Source organism: Plectropomus leopardus, chromosome 14 (genome assembly GCF_026936395.1).
Source record: "Plectropomus leopardus strain MGB_pleo_1.0 chromosome 14, ASM2693639v1, whole genome shotgun sequence".
Classification (NCBI taxonomy): domain Eukaryota; kingdom Metazoa; phylum Chordata; class Actinopteri; order Perciformes; family Serranidae; genus Plectropomus; species Plectropomus leopardus.
Window position 1 is genome coordinate 14,669,887 of NC_142189.1, and position 16,344 is coordinate 14,686,230.

Here is a 16,344-nt window from a genome sequence, read left to right on the forward strand (position 1 = left end):
ATTTCCTTGCTTCATTAATTGGCAGCTCTGTGGTACACTAAACATTGCACAAGCGCACACACACACACACACACACACACACACACACACACACACACACACACACACACAGCTGAATACTGTGACTGCTCTGAAGCCACTGCCTTATATTTAGTCAAGGGAGACCAGCCTCTGTCACTTTTTCTCTTGCTTAACCTCGCTCTTTCTCTTCCTCTCTCTGTGGCCGTGTTGAAGAGGAGTCTCATGGGAGGGCTTAACTCTGAGCCCTTATTCTTTTTTCCTTTCTTTCCTTATCGTCCTCTGAATAGAGCGGTACACTGTTGTTAAACTTGGTCCAGGAGACACACTCTGTGCAGAGATAGAATACAGAAACGGAGGAGGTTCGGTATCTGCCTTCCTGCCTTTATTACCGCCACCGCTAACAGGCTGGTCTGCTTTGCTCTGTGTTCACACGATGCATTTTTGTGCAGCGGCAGAAAATGTGTGCAGCAGTCTTTGTATTTGCGAGCTGAAATGATGAACAAGCATCCCGATTTTACCTTTTTGCAGCGAAAGGCATGAAATCAATAGTTCACTTAAGGTGGAACTGAGGTCAGCAGGGCTTTACATGCCTGTCTTTGCACCTTTCAGCTCGGAGAGTAATTCACATAAGGCCCTGCTTAAATTATGATGTACAACCTAGAAAATAGCAGGGGCTTCTGTGTTGTCATGGTTATTGAGTGTTCGGTAGCTTCAGGGGAAATGGAGTTTGGGGGGGGTTGCAGAAAGGAAAGGGGGGGGGTGCAAGTGGGAGGAGGGGTGCTATCTTAATTGCTTTCCGTGAATAATTTCAGTCCCCTAATTTGGCGATAATGACAGTGGCTGCGGCTTTTGTATTTATTTATCCAAACATTAATTGACAGGACTGACATTAGCCAGGGCGGTTATTGCGCATTTGATTGCGCACAAGGGAGCAAAGAAAATTACAGTAATTATCATTCTGATATGGATTATGAATATGCATTCCCACACTTAATGTGTCTGTCAGCATTTTAGTAACAACAAGGCACTCTGCCATGACAACAGCACTTTAGCTTATCTCCATCTCTGTTTCCCTAAACCCAATCCAACCGGTGCTTGTGGAGAACAGATGACATGTATTGTCTAAATGATTTAGCTGCCCCACTGTAGCTTTTTAACAACACCCGGGCATGTAGTTTGGTGAAATGGTCGTCATGTGGATTGTTTCAATTGGCCTATAAAGGGGCCTCAGCTTGTGGAATTAATTGGAATTAGTGCGTGGTGTGTTATTGGGAACGGACATTTAAGTTTCTGTTTTTTTCACAGGCGGAGGGAGAAGACAATTTGAAGAAGATGCAGCTGATGGAGCTAGCGATTCTCAATGGGACATACAGAGACAACAACATCAAAACACGTAAGTGAGCGTCCATGGAGTTAACACAATCCACCTATTTTGCATCATAAACAACTAATCCTTTAACAGCCTTGACCATACTTAATTATCGTATATATTTGTTTTGTATTTCTCATTAACTAATACTGTGTACCCTCATAAATGAATGTGTAGTGAGACCTCCTGTGTACATACCATCATATTATCTCTGACCACTAGCAGACATCTCTCTCTCAAGCTCTCCAAACAATTCATGTTTACCTACCCAACTATGAGTAGGACGACTTCCATTCTGTTCTACTCCGTATTTCTTTCCTCTTCAACCATTCCTCCATCCGTCCCCCCTCCCTGCAATCCAGATGCCATCGCTCTGTATCACTTGCTCTTGGCGGACTCTAAACTTTCAGCACATTGCTGTAATCCACTTGCTCAACCCTGCATGTTAGTCACTAGCTCACACATCTACAGTGCTTGTTAATCACCAAATGCCATTTCTTAATGCAGAATCACAACTAAGATTAGACCATTATGCGAAGGCCAAACATTTTTGTTGCTTCTCAACTGGTGGGTCATGGTCCAAAAGTGGTTTTGTTCCATTCTGAATGGACCACAAGTGAGTCATGGACTTGTTAATTTTGTAAAAACACACTTTATTTTGATGTACATTGAATTCCTGGCACAGAGCTTTTATTTTGAAGTGCCATTTCTGTTTATTCTTGCAGTATGTTTTATTTCTTTGTGATCTAACCCAACATGTTGTTTACATTTTGTGAAAATGTACTTGAAAATCAAATATGTGGTTTTATAATGTTTGGACCGCAAACTAATGACTAAGGAAAAATCTGGACCCTGTGCCTGGGCCAGTTGGGAACCACTACAATAGAGCATATTAGTCCAGAATTTGTGCATTTACTCTCTGGACCCTTGGTTATGCCCTTAATTATCATTCGGAATTTTATTTAAAGTTAAGTATTTAAGAAGTTAAGTTCTTCTATGCTCAAAACTTTGAAATAAAATAAAAGTGCAAATTTTTATTGTTTAATTGTCCAACTTTAAAATCTGCACAATCCACAGTGAACTGGCCCACCATCTAACCGTAGTCACAATAGTGCTTGATTTACCTGACCTGCCTTGGGGGAAGCTTGTGTGGCACAGCTCACGGCACGTGCTGATGCAGAACCACTTGAAAAATTATTTTTGTGTGTGTTCATTTGTGTGTGTGATCCAACTTAAATGGACTGCTGACTGTCTGGGGGATAAACATTATTTTAGGTTGCTAGCAACTTAAATTTAGTAGGTTCCCATGAATTCAGTGATCTTCATATTCAAGCCAAAATTCCTTATCAGGCTTTTGTGAAAGCTGGTCTCCATTGAATTTATCTCCTCTGCATATAGTCAACAGCTCCATTTCTGTTGGCATGTGTGTTGTTTACCTCACCTGTGCCATTTCCAGTAGATGAATGTATAGTTGCTGTGGTGATTTGTATGCTTTGAATGCATTGGGATGACAGCAGCATTTTGTGCTTCTTGGTGTGAGGGTTTTTTTTTTCCGTTATTTTAATTTTGTTTGGCTATGTTGACTTCCTTTGCAACAGATTGTGGCTTTTGTGGTTCACCACCATGATCATTGCATGGACTAATTTTCCCTTTTGCCCCCCTCTTCTCTCCTCTCTACCTGCCACCTCCCGTTCCCTCCTCTTTTTCCTCCTTTGTATTTTTTCCCTTTCACTGCTCATCTGTGATTATGATCAACCACACTTCACTTTTATCTGTCGTCCTCTTTCTTTCTACTCCTGTCCTTCACTCTCTTGCTTATGGCAGCCACCCTTGCATTCTCTCTTGCAGCAGCGGCAGCAGCCGCTCAGGGCCCCCGTCTCATAGCGGCCCCTACTGGTCAGGTGTTGCCTCCCCAGGCACTCCGGCCCCCAACACCAGCTGGGGCCCCCATCATGAACCTCATCCGGCCCACTCAGATGGCTGCCATGCTGCCCAATGGCACCCCCACCCTGGTGCCTCCCACACCGGATGGCGGGCTAATCTACACCACCCCTTACGAGTACCCTTACGCCCTGGCACCCACCTCCCTGCTGGAGTACCCCATCGAGCACAGTGGGGTTCTAGGTAAGAGAGCCTGGGGAAGCATGGGTGCAGCAGGTACTCCCAACTTTAGCCAGCCTGGACAGGAGGGCAGCTTGTTTTACCCCGGAGCTGGGGTGCTGGACGCAGCTTCCATGAGCCACAGTCAGGACTTGTTGAAAGGTAAATATGTCGTGTCCACCTGAGGATCAAAAACAGACAAACTCACAGAGTGGATGTTCTGGTGATGGGATGACCAGCTATGTGGCTCATATGGACACTGTATTAAAAAGGCAAAGGGGGACAGAAGTAACCTTGAGAGGGCTAGGCTCTTGGAAATTTCTCGTTGTTATTTAGACTTCACTGTTATCGTCACGCTCTCGCCAAACAATTATGCTCTCAGGTTTACATAGCCTCTTTTCTGCAAGGTTCATATAGGAGGACTCGCCTCAGTGTGAAATGAGGCACGCCGACAGAAACACATACACGCAGCCTGCTCTCTAACCCTTTCATGCACTGGCCTGGAGGCATATTCAGTCTGGCGGCAGATCCCCTCGGATTTCTGCAGCTTTTGAAATCATTTCTCTGTGCTGTTCTCTGCAGGCAGGCCTTGATGCCTGTAGATAGTCCCTCTCTCACTCCCACTGGGGATGTTCATTAAATTCCTCCAGTCTTCCTTTTTTTCTTCTCTCTCCCCTCTCTCCATTGTCTTAGCCTCACCCCTCTTGAACTTGAGCTCTGTGCTAATACCTGACACTCCCCTTAGTTTCTGTGTCAGGAGCGCAGTTCAATATGAGGGTCTGTGTATTATATTCATTCTCAATGGTGCTTTAAGCTCAACACATCTGCTACCAAAGAGATAACTATTGATGAAAAACAGTCTGATATGAACACCATATGTTGTATTGAGGCTGCCGTTAACAAAAGCAAAGCTGTTTCCCATGTACTGACAGAAGAGGCTTTTGTCAGTTGCTTTCCAGCTTTAATTTGACACAGTGCTCCTCTAATGTTGTCCGCGGCATCATCTGGCAGCAGCAGACACGAGCGTGATTTTAGCTGACCTGTGTATTTGACGTGCCTCTGGGAGTCATGTGTAGAACAGACAGGGGCAGCTGACTGGCTTTTCTCTCTTTAACTTGCAGGGTTACACCAGCTTAGTGCATTTTATTTACTCACACTATTGATTGGTGCCTTCAGCAACACAGGGCCCTGTGGAACACACTCGCTCCCGTACTCACAAACACTCATGCACTTGGTTCGGCTGCCTGCGCTACTGTATCTAGCCGCCATTGGCTTCTCTGAGAATAAAGAAATGTCAGGCCATCTGCTTCTTCAGAGTAGTGTAGGTGGCTGCGTAGTCATCAGCCAAAAGTCGCTCTTAAACTTGACAATGCCAGAACAAAATCCTTGTTGGATTTTATAACTTATTCCACATGTCCCCTCTTCCTCTGGGAGGGCTTGATTTATTTTTCTTAATTCATGCGCGCATTAGGGCTGTACCCGACTCAGAATTGTGTCAGTCGAATCGGATTTGGCTGTTTAATACAAATACTCAACAATTTGCTTTGTTTTCCATGTGAAGCTTTAAAGTTTAACGGGCTCCACGGGACTTTCAGTGTGACAGCAGCATTAATGTAATATAGTAAACAAGCGAACTTGTCTATCAAAGGATGACAAATGCTCAACAACGTTTTTTGCTGACACTAGATATCAACTAAAGCCAGTTAATATATCATATTAAGTTGCTTTGAGCTGCAAATTCACCACTTTTAAGCAGAGGGTCTCTCCTTTTTCTCCCTCCGTGCCGCTACCTGCATGTCTGCAGCTCCAAATAACAGCGTGAAAGTCAAGAGCGCTCAGTCCGCATCAAAATCTCAGGACCAAAACGTCCCAAGAAGTACACTGCACAGCACACTGACAAGCAAAAAACAAAACAAAACAAAAAAAAGACCGCTGCTCGACCTAAAGCAATCTCAGTCGACTGAGGGGTTTCCAACTGATGATTCGAATCTCTAACCTTCAGTGGGCAGTCCTAGCGCGCTTCACATTTTTGTTGAACATACAGCAAACAGTTTGTGTCGTGTTCACCAGACTCTGTCAAGCACTGCAGCAGGAAGGAATCAGTTGTGACAAATCTAAGAGGAAAATGACAGCGTCTGCCGCCAGTGAACAGATTGACCCGGAGAGAAGTGGTGAAAGAGGGAAAGAGAAAATGAAAGAGAGAGGGAGAGGCAGGTGGTGTCTGGCACTATTCAATTACCATCAGAGCTGTATTGGATTTCCCCACCTTTCAAAATAAAGAGACAAATTTCTCTCAATCCGCCTCTGGATCCCAGAGGAAGAATCGCATTATTTTTCCAGACAGCCCAGGAGCCTGTACCCTTTGCCTGCCCCCTTTTTCAAAGAGTCCTCCGTATTACTCTGAGCACTGTGGAATTTTATTACTTAAGTTATGCATTTTTAGATACCAAGTAAAGCTCCAAAAAGACATATTATTTTTTTCTACTGCATTTTTCTACAAAAAAAGAAGCTCTGTGTGATGTGTGTATATGTACTATAATCTGTATTATGTTCTGTGTATTGTTGTATTATTCAAGCATTATAATGATAATGGTTAAAAATGTGAATGTTATTACTGTAAAAGATGACTGTTTTTCCCCAGCTCAAAGTGAATGGTTTCTAACCTTGTGGACCTGTTACAATCTAGGTGCAATGGCTACTAAAGTGAGACGGCATGACACGCGGGTCCATCCTTACCAAAGGATTGTGACCGCTGACAGAGGTCAGTTTAGTCTCCTAGCTACACTCTGCTATTGACTGAATTTCAATGATTATTATGCCTATTATGCCTCGATGCCTTAGTTGGGAATTTGTATATGTATTGTGTTTTTTGTCCCCCCACCCCCCCAACCACCACCACCACCACCGCTCCTATCGCATACATCCACACACCAGCTAAATGGTTGATCGTGGTATGCACATTTTGTTTACATTTAGTACTTAACATATACAGTATATGTAGATGGTGTATATGTCAAAGCTCAGGCAAAAGTGATCTGAACAGCTTTTGGTTTATTGCAGCTGTGAAGCCAGGACAGGTAGTACTTTGCAGGCAGTGTTAAAGGTGTATAATGACATTCCTCTGATGTGAGATTAGAGCCTAAAATGGGGCAGGCTTGTTCCCATACATGATTTATCTCCTCGGCTCATAAGGAGCAAAAAAAATAATAAAAAAAAAAAAGGAGAAGCATTTCCATACTGTATGTGAGAGATCTGGTAGGCAGAAGACAAAGTAGCCATGCTGCTACCACGCACCATTTCACCTTGAAATTTAAATTTATTTTGCATTTTATTTTTCTATGGAAGATAGACACGCACAGACATAAGCTGAGGTAGCTTGCATTCTCTGCAGTGTATTGCGAATAGATTGAAAAAAAAAAAGAAGCTAAAACACATTTTAAATATTTCAGTTGTACATGAGGTACTGTCATTTTATATTTTAGCATTTTATATCAAAATGTATTTATGGTTCTTGTGTATATTTATATTATATAAAAATATACTGCTAAATAAAGAGAAAGAATCGGAAAGCATCGATTCATCTATTCATTGCACATTTAACACTAGTCACAGTTCACATAACATTAGTAAGTCTCCTTACCACTAATCACACTGTTTGTAACTTGCACTGAAAGACACTAAAACACTAGATTTTTTGTTGTTCTTATTTTGTTTGTCTGTTCGACCTCTCTTTGCTTCTGTTTTGATTTTTGGTGGCAATGTGCGCTTAAATTAAACCACCAAGCTACCTGATTCAGGGTGGGGGCTTAGTAGTTGGGATCATGATGTGACAGCGTCATGATTTTAATAAGATTAGCTGAGTCATCTCACATCTGCAAGGGAATTAGGAGCAGGGTGGGGAGGGCGACATAAGAGATTGCATTCATTTTATTGTTAAAATGATGTCATTCCAGTCTCTTCTTGCTGACACTAATATCCTTTCTATCTTTTTTTTCTGTTTGTTTTGTTTTTGTTTCTAACCACCTAGCCGCCACCGGCAACTAACACATGACCTTCTGACCTCTGAACTCTTCACCCAATGACGAGCCGCCCCAAGCCTGCCTGCTGATCAGTTAACTGGTAATTGCCTTTTGCTAGCCTCTCGGACGCAAGTGAGAGAGAGAGAGAGAGAGAGAGAGGCGCCTGCCCGTACAGTTACCCTAACACGTTCTGACAAAAAATAGAAGACAGAAAACACAACAAAAACCCAACAGAGTTGTGTAATATTCATTTTTTCCCTCTGTTCATTGAGTTCAATTCCCATTCTTTCTCTTTCTTTTTCTTCATGAATCATAAACTGGGTGGATGTGTTTGTGGTATTACTCATGAATCTGCACTGAATTATATAGCAATAAAGACCCCCACCCCAACCTGCCCACCCACCCTCCTTTAATCACTCTAATTTGGTGACCTCAGTTGTTTGAATCCGAGTTCAATATCTATTTGACGCAAACCATTTGGTTTCAGAGTAATGACATCATCCTCCTTCAAAAAACAAAACAAAAAGCCCCCACCTGTCCCACCCTGTTCCCACCTACCGGGAGAGAAAAAGAAATAGAAGGAAAGAGAACGTACACTCACATTAACTTGTTTAATTTCTGTCATTTTTCACATGTAGTGCAGTTGTTGAGCTCTAAGATGTAATTATGAGCTGACACATTCTGGGTGTGCCCCTCCGAACAGCTTTCTGTCTGTTTTGTTTTGGTTTTTTTTAAAGCATGGCTGAAATGATTGCAAAAAGGAGCTTTTTACGATTTGTGTGGTTTATTTTTTTCCTCTGTCTTTTTTTTTTTTTGGCTTTACTTTTGAGTTATTTTCTCCACTTGGTTTTTCTGTTGTTCATATTTGACTAATTAGCTTTGCTTAAATTGACTAGCCAAAATGAGGCAGGTGGTTATCTCTGGAAAACAAAAAGGCAATCTGATGTTTGAAGCAGGCTGCAGAAACTGAGAATTGATGAAGGGCAAGATGGGAAGGTCACTAATTGGGCTGATGGGTTTGTGTGTGTGTTTTTTGTTTTTTTTTTTTTAATTAATACTACAATGAAAGTAGGGTGTGCTGAGGCTTCGGGGACATTGGAGCAGTGCTTATTAGCTACTGACCATTGCTACGCCCCCATCCACACTACATCCATTATACAGTGCCTGATGTATTTAGAAAAATATCTCAATGAGTTTAGCTGAGCTGTGATTGAAAAGACAAAAAAAAAGTATTAAGTGTGCATTTAGCCAAAGGGTTTTCCAATTAATTATATATCTGCAATTATGCATCTGTCTCACAGAGGGCTCTCTTTGTGATTTTAGAGTTTGGAAGGGTGTGAGTTTGTGGTGCCTGCCTTCAGCTGGAACAGACAGCCAGTCAGTTAGATGAGTTTTGACCCATTAATGCTCTATTTTTTTTTCTGAGGAGGAGAACGCAGGCAATTAACACTAAATCAACACGCTACTCAATTACAGTACGTTGCTAGGGGGAAGGGCACTTTGAAGTTCTGTACATAAATGCTTTTGTCATGAGGCTTCTATATTGAGTTGCTTCATCAGCCACATTGCCAAAAGACTGTTTATTTTCTTTATTTTTCATTTTTTGCATCTCAACATTTGGTCATTTTTGTTCAAATGTATTTTTTGTTTTTAACCCCAGTCATCACATGGGACATCAGGTGTTTAGAAATTAGGCAAAATCTTATTTAGTTCCGATTACTTTCGTGATGAAACATTTTTTTATCACATGAACGAACCCTCCAAAAGCGCATCCACAATGTGTCACACCTCCCTGTGAACGTAGTCTCCTGAGCCCACAATCTTTTGTTGAACTCTCTCAAGAAAAAATAGGATGTGAAAGCCATGCCTGCCTGTTCAAATTGCTTTATACATACGTCTTATATATATATAAATATATATATAAATATATAAAAATGTAGATATCTGTCATTGCATATACAAATACAGAAGAGAACAAAAAATAGATAATTTTACAGGGTGCTGGAGAAGAGAAAAAAATTGAAAAATCTATTTTTGGCAATTTTAGCTTTTGATACTTTACTTGCAGTTACAAAATCTGAAAAAAATGTAATAAAAAAAAAAGTTAAAACAGTATAGGGGGAAACAGATAACTGAGTGGGTGAGGAAAAAGTGCTGTTACCTTGGATATGATTGGAAAGGAAGACCAAAACAGATCAAAACCCTTGAAAAAGTTAGTGAGGATCAGAGCGAGTCAAGACGCCTCGAGAGAGTTTTAAAGAGGATCAAATCAAAGTGCCTTATCAACAGTGGTTTCTGTTTTCTGAGTATTCCAGTTGTGTTCAATAATATCCAGCACCCACCAAGATGGCGCAGAGAGGAATGGCTAGTGTTACACGCTCTGAATCGTCGAGCAGGGTAGCTCCCACCGTATCGTGGTGTTACCGAAGTTATTCTATGCAAAAAGAATAGCAGTCGTTTTGACCAGCTAAAAATATGTGCCATGGTTTTGTCTTCCTGAATTTTTTTTTCTTTTTCCTTTACTTGATGGCCCTTTACTCTGCTGTATGTGCAGGTTTTGTTCTCTTTTTATTTAGATTTTAATGATCATTATGAAATATTGTCTTGATTTATGGTGACTGTGACTAACTTCCTAGAACAAATTGAACTGCCAATAGCAATGCAGTAGTCTGCCAGAACATGTTTTGATCATGAGCTGAGAAAAATACATAACGTTCAAGGGAATGGATAGGGAAAGAGAGAGCGAGGGGGGGAGTCGTCCCCGTTGGCAGGAAGCCCCGTTTGTTTCAACAGCTGCAAACTGAAAACATCCAGTCCATGTCTCTCGATGTCAATTTGACAACCAACTATCGATACAATCACGAGATTTATAATGGACGAATGAAATGCTGGATAATGAAACAAGCAACTCTATTTCACAGCCAAATAGTTTTCAGTTATTGAAACAGCTGACAGTTTGTTGCTGGAAGGTGGAATAAACTCGTAATATAAAAATTGAGGAATTCTTAGATTCCAATATTACCCTTGGCAGTTTGTTTTTCTATTCATAGCTCTTTCATCATGCTGTTACACCGAAAGGTCAATGAATTTTTTTTCTTCTTCAGTGTTATTATTTTAAATTGAAATGCAATATTAAAGTGGAGCAAGTGATGGCTATTCAGCATTTGACAGTATTAAGAAAATTCCCTCTGCAATGTTACAACTTGCTGTGTCATTGTGAAAGGCTGGATAAGTCCATCAGGTGAAAGGTTAACTCTATACCTACCGTATTCTCTCTGGCCTGCCTACTACATGTATGATAATGTAATTAACAGCCATTGTTACAGGTTTATAATGTATTTTTCTAATCTCATTTTATATGTATATTAATCATGTTTCTGAGTGCTTTTTTTATTTTATGAAACCCTCTGCTACTTTTTTTTTCCTCCCCTAAATGCCCCCCCTCTCTTCCTCCCCCTCCCCCCTTTCTCTTTTACATCTTGAAAACTGTCTCTAGTGGGGAGTGTTGCCTTTTCCCTGTTATATTTGGTTTTGTTTTCTTGCCAATTCCCAGCTTGTTTAACTCATTAGCTACTTTATTAGTTTTCTTGTCATAAGTATTTTTACATGCTTGCATTTAGTTTTCATGGTGTATGCTGTTATTTTTCTTATTAACCTCTTGGCATTTATTTTAATAAAACATTCTTAGTAAGAATTTTACTAACTTGCTGATATTTTGTCTTGTGTTTTTAACCAGTTTCATGAATGTATTACCTTGGTCTGGTTCACGGACTAACACAATTAAAACTGGTGTCTGGCCACCACTTACACTGACACTGCACAAATACACATACTAGTCGAACTGTGCACATATGCTCCACATACACACACTCACACACACACACACACACATACACACAATCTAACTGGAAACTGCACGAGTTGATAAGCGTCCCTCACTCCCGCTCACGCATTCTCACCTCTGTGCTGGAGAAATCTGCTGACACTCTTCATACTTGCCCTCCCCGCTCAGTTCCAAACACCGCTGCTGTGTCTCGTCGTCTCTGTTTCGAGACAACCTCTCTTGTTAGTTGTCCTGTCTTTCTGTGTCACTGACCCCGTGAGACGGCAGGAATAGTTGGGGGGTGAGGGGCTGCATGAGGTCACTGGTTCAAAAAGCAACTCTGGTATTTTTCAACTTGGACCTTATTTTCTCATGTTTTTGTGACCTGTGGAGACAACAGTTTTTCAAATTGGTCCAGAATTGAAAGATCCAGCCAGCAGCAGTTAAAACAGGCTGCAATGTAATTAGGGGGCAGTTGTGCACCATCAATGTATGTTCACTAAAAGTGTTTCACTGACAGGTTCATATTGTTATTAAGTTTCTGACAAGTAAGTAAGATCCTTTTTGTTTATCCAGAAACAGCCACAAAATCATCATTGGCAAACCCACCAGGCTCCATTTAAATGAACAGTAATAGTAAGAGGGCATCCCCTTGAATGTCAGAAATGCAAATCATCAATCATAGACCCTCAATCGACTGAGAGAGCTTCAAGTCAAGAAGTGTTTTTGTTTTGTTTTTTTCCCTGGGACAATTTGGACCCCAGATTTTGCTGCGCGGTTATTATTACTGTTTATTTTAATGAAGTCTGGTGGGTTTGGCGATTTCAGAGCCTGTTTCTGCTTGAACAAAAATGATCATACACATAAACAAAAAGGTTTATCTTTGTTGGGATCCTTCCCATAATGATGTCAGACAAGTAAAATAATAATCTCATCCAAACCCACCAGACTCCATTTAAATAAACATTTTATCATTGTCATTTTATTATTTTAAAAAAAACCCACCGTTCCAGCAATTAGCAACTGTGGTTTAATTGAAACAAACCCTTAATTCATCCAGATAGATGTAAAAATGTGCTGGCTCTATACACACTAAAATTACTGTTTGGGGATGATGATTTTGTTTAAAAAAGGATCCTTCTTTCTAACAGAAAGATCTTTCTCTGTAGTAATCTTCCCCATGAGGCTGTCAGACATAATAACAATCCGAACAAAAACACACTTACTGGATGTAAATTGACTGTGCACAAATGCCCCAAGCGGTTACATTGTAGCCTGTTTTACTGTCTCTAACTTAAATTTAAAAAAATGTTGTTCCCATCAGTCACTAAGACAAAAAGACATGAGAAAATAGGGTCCAGGTTGAAAAATACCAAAGTTGCCGTTTAACTTCTGGGTCAGATTTTAAAAAGGGTGTCTGTACACAAGAGTCAAAAACACATTTTTCCACCAATATCCTCTTTCTCTAACTATTAGGGCTGCTCATAATCTGTGCAAAAATACTGCATATTAGTCATCTCAAAAGGATTTTACTGTGAATTATATAGAGAACAGATCATCTCATGAGCAAACATTATAGATGTAGTTACAACGGACACATAGATGACAGTTGTGTGATAGTCTAAAGCTGTCCCCAGTTTTTCCCCTCCATGGCTTGTTATGCCGGGATAGCAGCATTACGGTTATCACCAGCTGTTGTCTGTTTGGTGAACACTTCTCCCCATTCAGCTTATTGATATAATGGCTAATACTGGGCCATTTGGGAGCATCCATAATGCTTAGACACACACCAGTACACCATGCCAATATGAAGTACTTTGGGATCAAAACAAACCTTACTATTCCTTTCAGTGTAAAATGCTGATATGGCTTTCAGCTAGCTAGTATTTATTGGGTTTTTTTCTTTCGTCTGAAACACTGCCAGTGTGTGTTGTTCACTCTTCTACTGTGTCAGTGCACTCGTCCCTGGGTTCATTCAGCTCTCTTCCTTCTATTCAGCTTTTTTTTCTCACTAATTCAAGGTATTGACACTGACACACAAGCAAAAGATTAACTTCATTAATCCCGATTATTACTTTAACCCACTGAGTGATGCCTCAAGATTTTTTTCCTTGTTTTCCCTCCTTTTTAAATCTGCACAACAAAAAAACAACTTGGCCTTAACTGTTGCAATCCTCTTCATGTCTCGGCAAGCAAAGAACAAGGATTAAAAGTGTCTAACGTCAAACTTAACATTTCTCTCCTCGCTGAAATTAACATTTTTGTGTCTTTGATCAAAAAAAAAAAACGGGTGTTAGTCGCCTATAACACCTGCTTAAAAACCAGCAGGTAGAGACAAAGATTGGATTACTGGCAGCCGGCCTAAACAGTTTTCCCTCCTTTTTACATCTGGTGTTGTCAGCCGTAAGCCTTTTGTTATTTATTAATGTAGGATTGGCCTTTACTATTTTTTTGATTGGCTTCTCTGCGCCGTACACAACCTGAGCTCGAGTCCGTCCACAAGCCTCAACTTTTTATACATCAGAGAGGTTTTCAGTGGCTCATTTCAACCACTGAGCTGATTTTTTTTTAAAAGTGGAATTTCCACAGCAGCACAACTTTTTACAAACACTGCCTGAAATATTGCATCTGTGAGTTAAAAAGTGCCTTTTTTCCTGCGATTGGGAAATGATATATTTTTGTACTTTATCATTCAAGTGCCAATATTGTGTCTTCCTTTATTTCGCCAAAAGCTTTTTTGTTGAGCACAAAAAAACAACTAAATGCCCTTTTTTTCCAGCACATATTCTTCCAAATAAAAACTGGGAAAGTTTGACCCAAAATTGGGAATTTGGCCTCAAGATTTCCCACCATTAAGTTTTGGCTTAATGGATCCAGTTTTGAATTTGATCAACTGAGAACTTTTTTCCCTGATTGGACCCAAGGAAACTATAAAAGAAGGAAAGGACATGACGGTAGTTTTGAAATTTGCATTGGAGCCGGATTTTGTTGCCACTTCTATTAAAAATATCTTTGTTGTTTCACCTTTGACTTAAAAAATATTTCCATTAAATTTAAAAATTGCACATTACTTCATGCTGACTGACATTTTGTATCTAAATGTGCATGTTTTTTTCTTATTGGTTTTTTAAGAGATCACAGATCTAATTGCTAACGTTACATCATGACACATAAACAAAGGGCCCAATGTTACTTTTATAGTTTCCTTGATTGGACCACAGTATGTTTGCATACTGAGTTCTCAGTGCCTTTCCAAATCTGTCGCAGGGCATTCAGTGCATTTATCTACTAACTACCTTTTCACCTGTCAATCTTTTTATTTTCTGTTCTGTTTAACAAACATTCCTCCAATGAGTTAAACGGCAGGTTAACCAATCAGTATTGCTCTCAGCGATGTAGCACTCAGGTGGTTAAAGGGCAAATGCTACCAAAATACAGAAAGAAATTTTTTAGCCCCACTGGATTTGTCTTTTTCTTTATTTTTTTGACTGTGATAGATTAAAAAAAAAACATCTTTTCTAAAGTTATACTAGTATGGTATAAACTGTAAGTTCCTCATCCATTATAGTGGTGCACTAAAATCTGTGAGATTTTTTTCTTTTTTTTGTGGAGTTGTAAGTTTTTATGTGAAGTAGCCTTTATTTGTTTTGTGTTACCTTGTTTTTATAGCGGGTTAGACTGAGAATTTTGAATAGGGTGTAAAACATGTAATGCCAGTTTTTGTTGCTCACACCAAAAAAAAAAAAAAGGAAAACAAATGTCATGTGTGCAATAAAGAACCATATTTACAAGCTTCCTTCTGACTGCTCTACCTGGACTGGTCCTTTGCTTCTGCGCTCATGCTTCTTTATCGGTGACATCATTTCTTTGGATTTGCAGTGACTTTGGGGTTTTAAAGGTAGGTGCACCACATTTGCTGGAAATAAAATGTGAAAGTTCAACACTGGAAAAATAGCTCTTGCCTAAGCCCTCAAAGTGAGATCAAGCCCTTGCTCGGATTTTAATGTGATGGCGGTAAAATGTTGACCCTTTGCGAGGGTCACAGTGAAAGCTTTCCGTCTGGAGATGGTATTTAGCGGTCAAATCCATTTCTGGCTGAAGTCATTCTAGTGTCTAAACTGACTTTTGGCGTCGGGCTGAGGAATAACCGGCACATACAGTATGTCCTCTGTGTTCCTCTTCAGTCTTTTCTGCACCTCCAGCGATCGTGCACAACAAATTACATGTAGTAGTTTGACATATTTTACTGCAAACTGACACTTTAGAGCAAATCTATTTTAATAAAGGCTGATACACAGTTATGTGTCAGCGTGTCACTGCTGCTAACACTGAACTCACCACCGAGGTCAACCAGTCGCCAAAAGCTGCACTTCATCCTGAATGAGCTGCCGTGCTGACATATTCAGAGTCTGCAAACAGCAATATCACAAAATGCCATATGTCAGACAAAACACTGAGATTCTCATAAAAGGTATTTAAAATTCAATGTCAATAAAAAAAATACATCTTATCTTACTGTGCAGTCCCCAAACAAAATACTCTTTCCTCAGGGCCACAAAAAAAAAGGTTTCACTTATAAAACAATGTAATTTTTTCATGGTCATCCACCCCCTCCAAAAAATCAGCACAAATGGAGGTGATTTTACTGAAAAATACATCCTAAATGTCTTCATAGGCAGGACAATAAAATAAAAAATGAAGGTTGTTTCTCCCGTGTTGGACAACAAGGAAGCCATTCAACCCTCATATTTCCTCTTAAACAGCTCATAAAATTATAAGTGTGATACTTCTGACTTTTTTGAATTGATTAAAACTAAAAGAATTTTGGACATGACATGTAATTGCAGATGGCTCACATCCATTACATTCAGAGATAGAGCTGCTCTCATCTTATAAGACGTCCTCTATTCCCTATGCCACGCTGGCAATGAACACAGAATAACTGTATCAGGTAACAGTATTTTTTAAAAATGTGCGTTTTTATTATTTATATAACTTATTGCTCCTACATG

At 40.0% G+C, this 16,344-nt stretch overlaps 1 protein-coding gene across 5 annotated transcripts in view; it reads left to right on the forward strand.

Annotated features, from left to right (window-relative positions):
- The window catches only part of qkia (QKI, KH domain containing, RNA binding a), a 104,025-nt gene extending 88,897 nt beyond the window's left edge, over positions 1–15,128 (forward strand). Inside the window, exons 5-8 of one of the 5 annotated variants that reach the window (XM_042500784.2) lie at positions 1,327–1,414; positions 3,215–3,652; positions 6,177–6,251; positions 7,518–15,128. In XM_042500784.2, the coding sequence (XP_042356718.1) occupies positions 1,327–1,414; positions 3,215–3,652; positions 6,177–6,251; positions 7,518–7,534 (618 nt within the window). In that variant the 3' untranslated portion in view covers positions 7,535–15,128. Of the gene's footprint in view, positions 1–1,326; positions 1,415–3,214; positions 3,653–6,176; positions 7,065–7,517 lie in introns of those variants that run through there. The other 4 variants (XM_088087222.1, XM_042500783.2, XM_042500786.2 and 1 more) reach the window with 4 other exon arrangements.
- Positions 15,129–16,344: the final 1,216 nt, after the last annotated feature.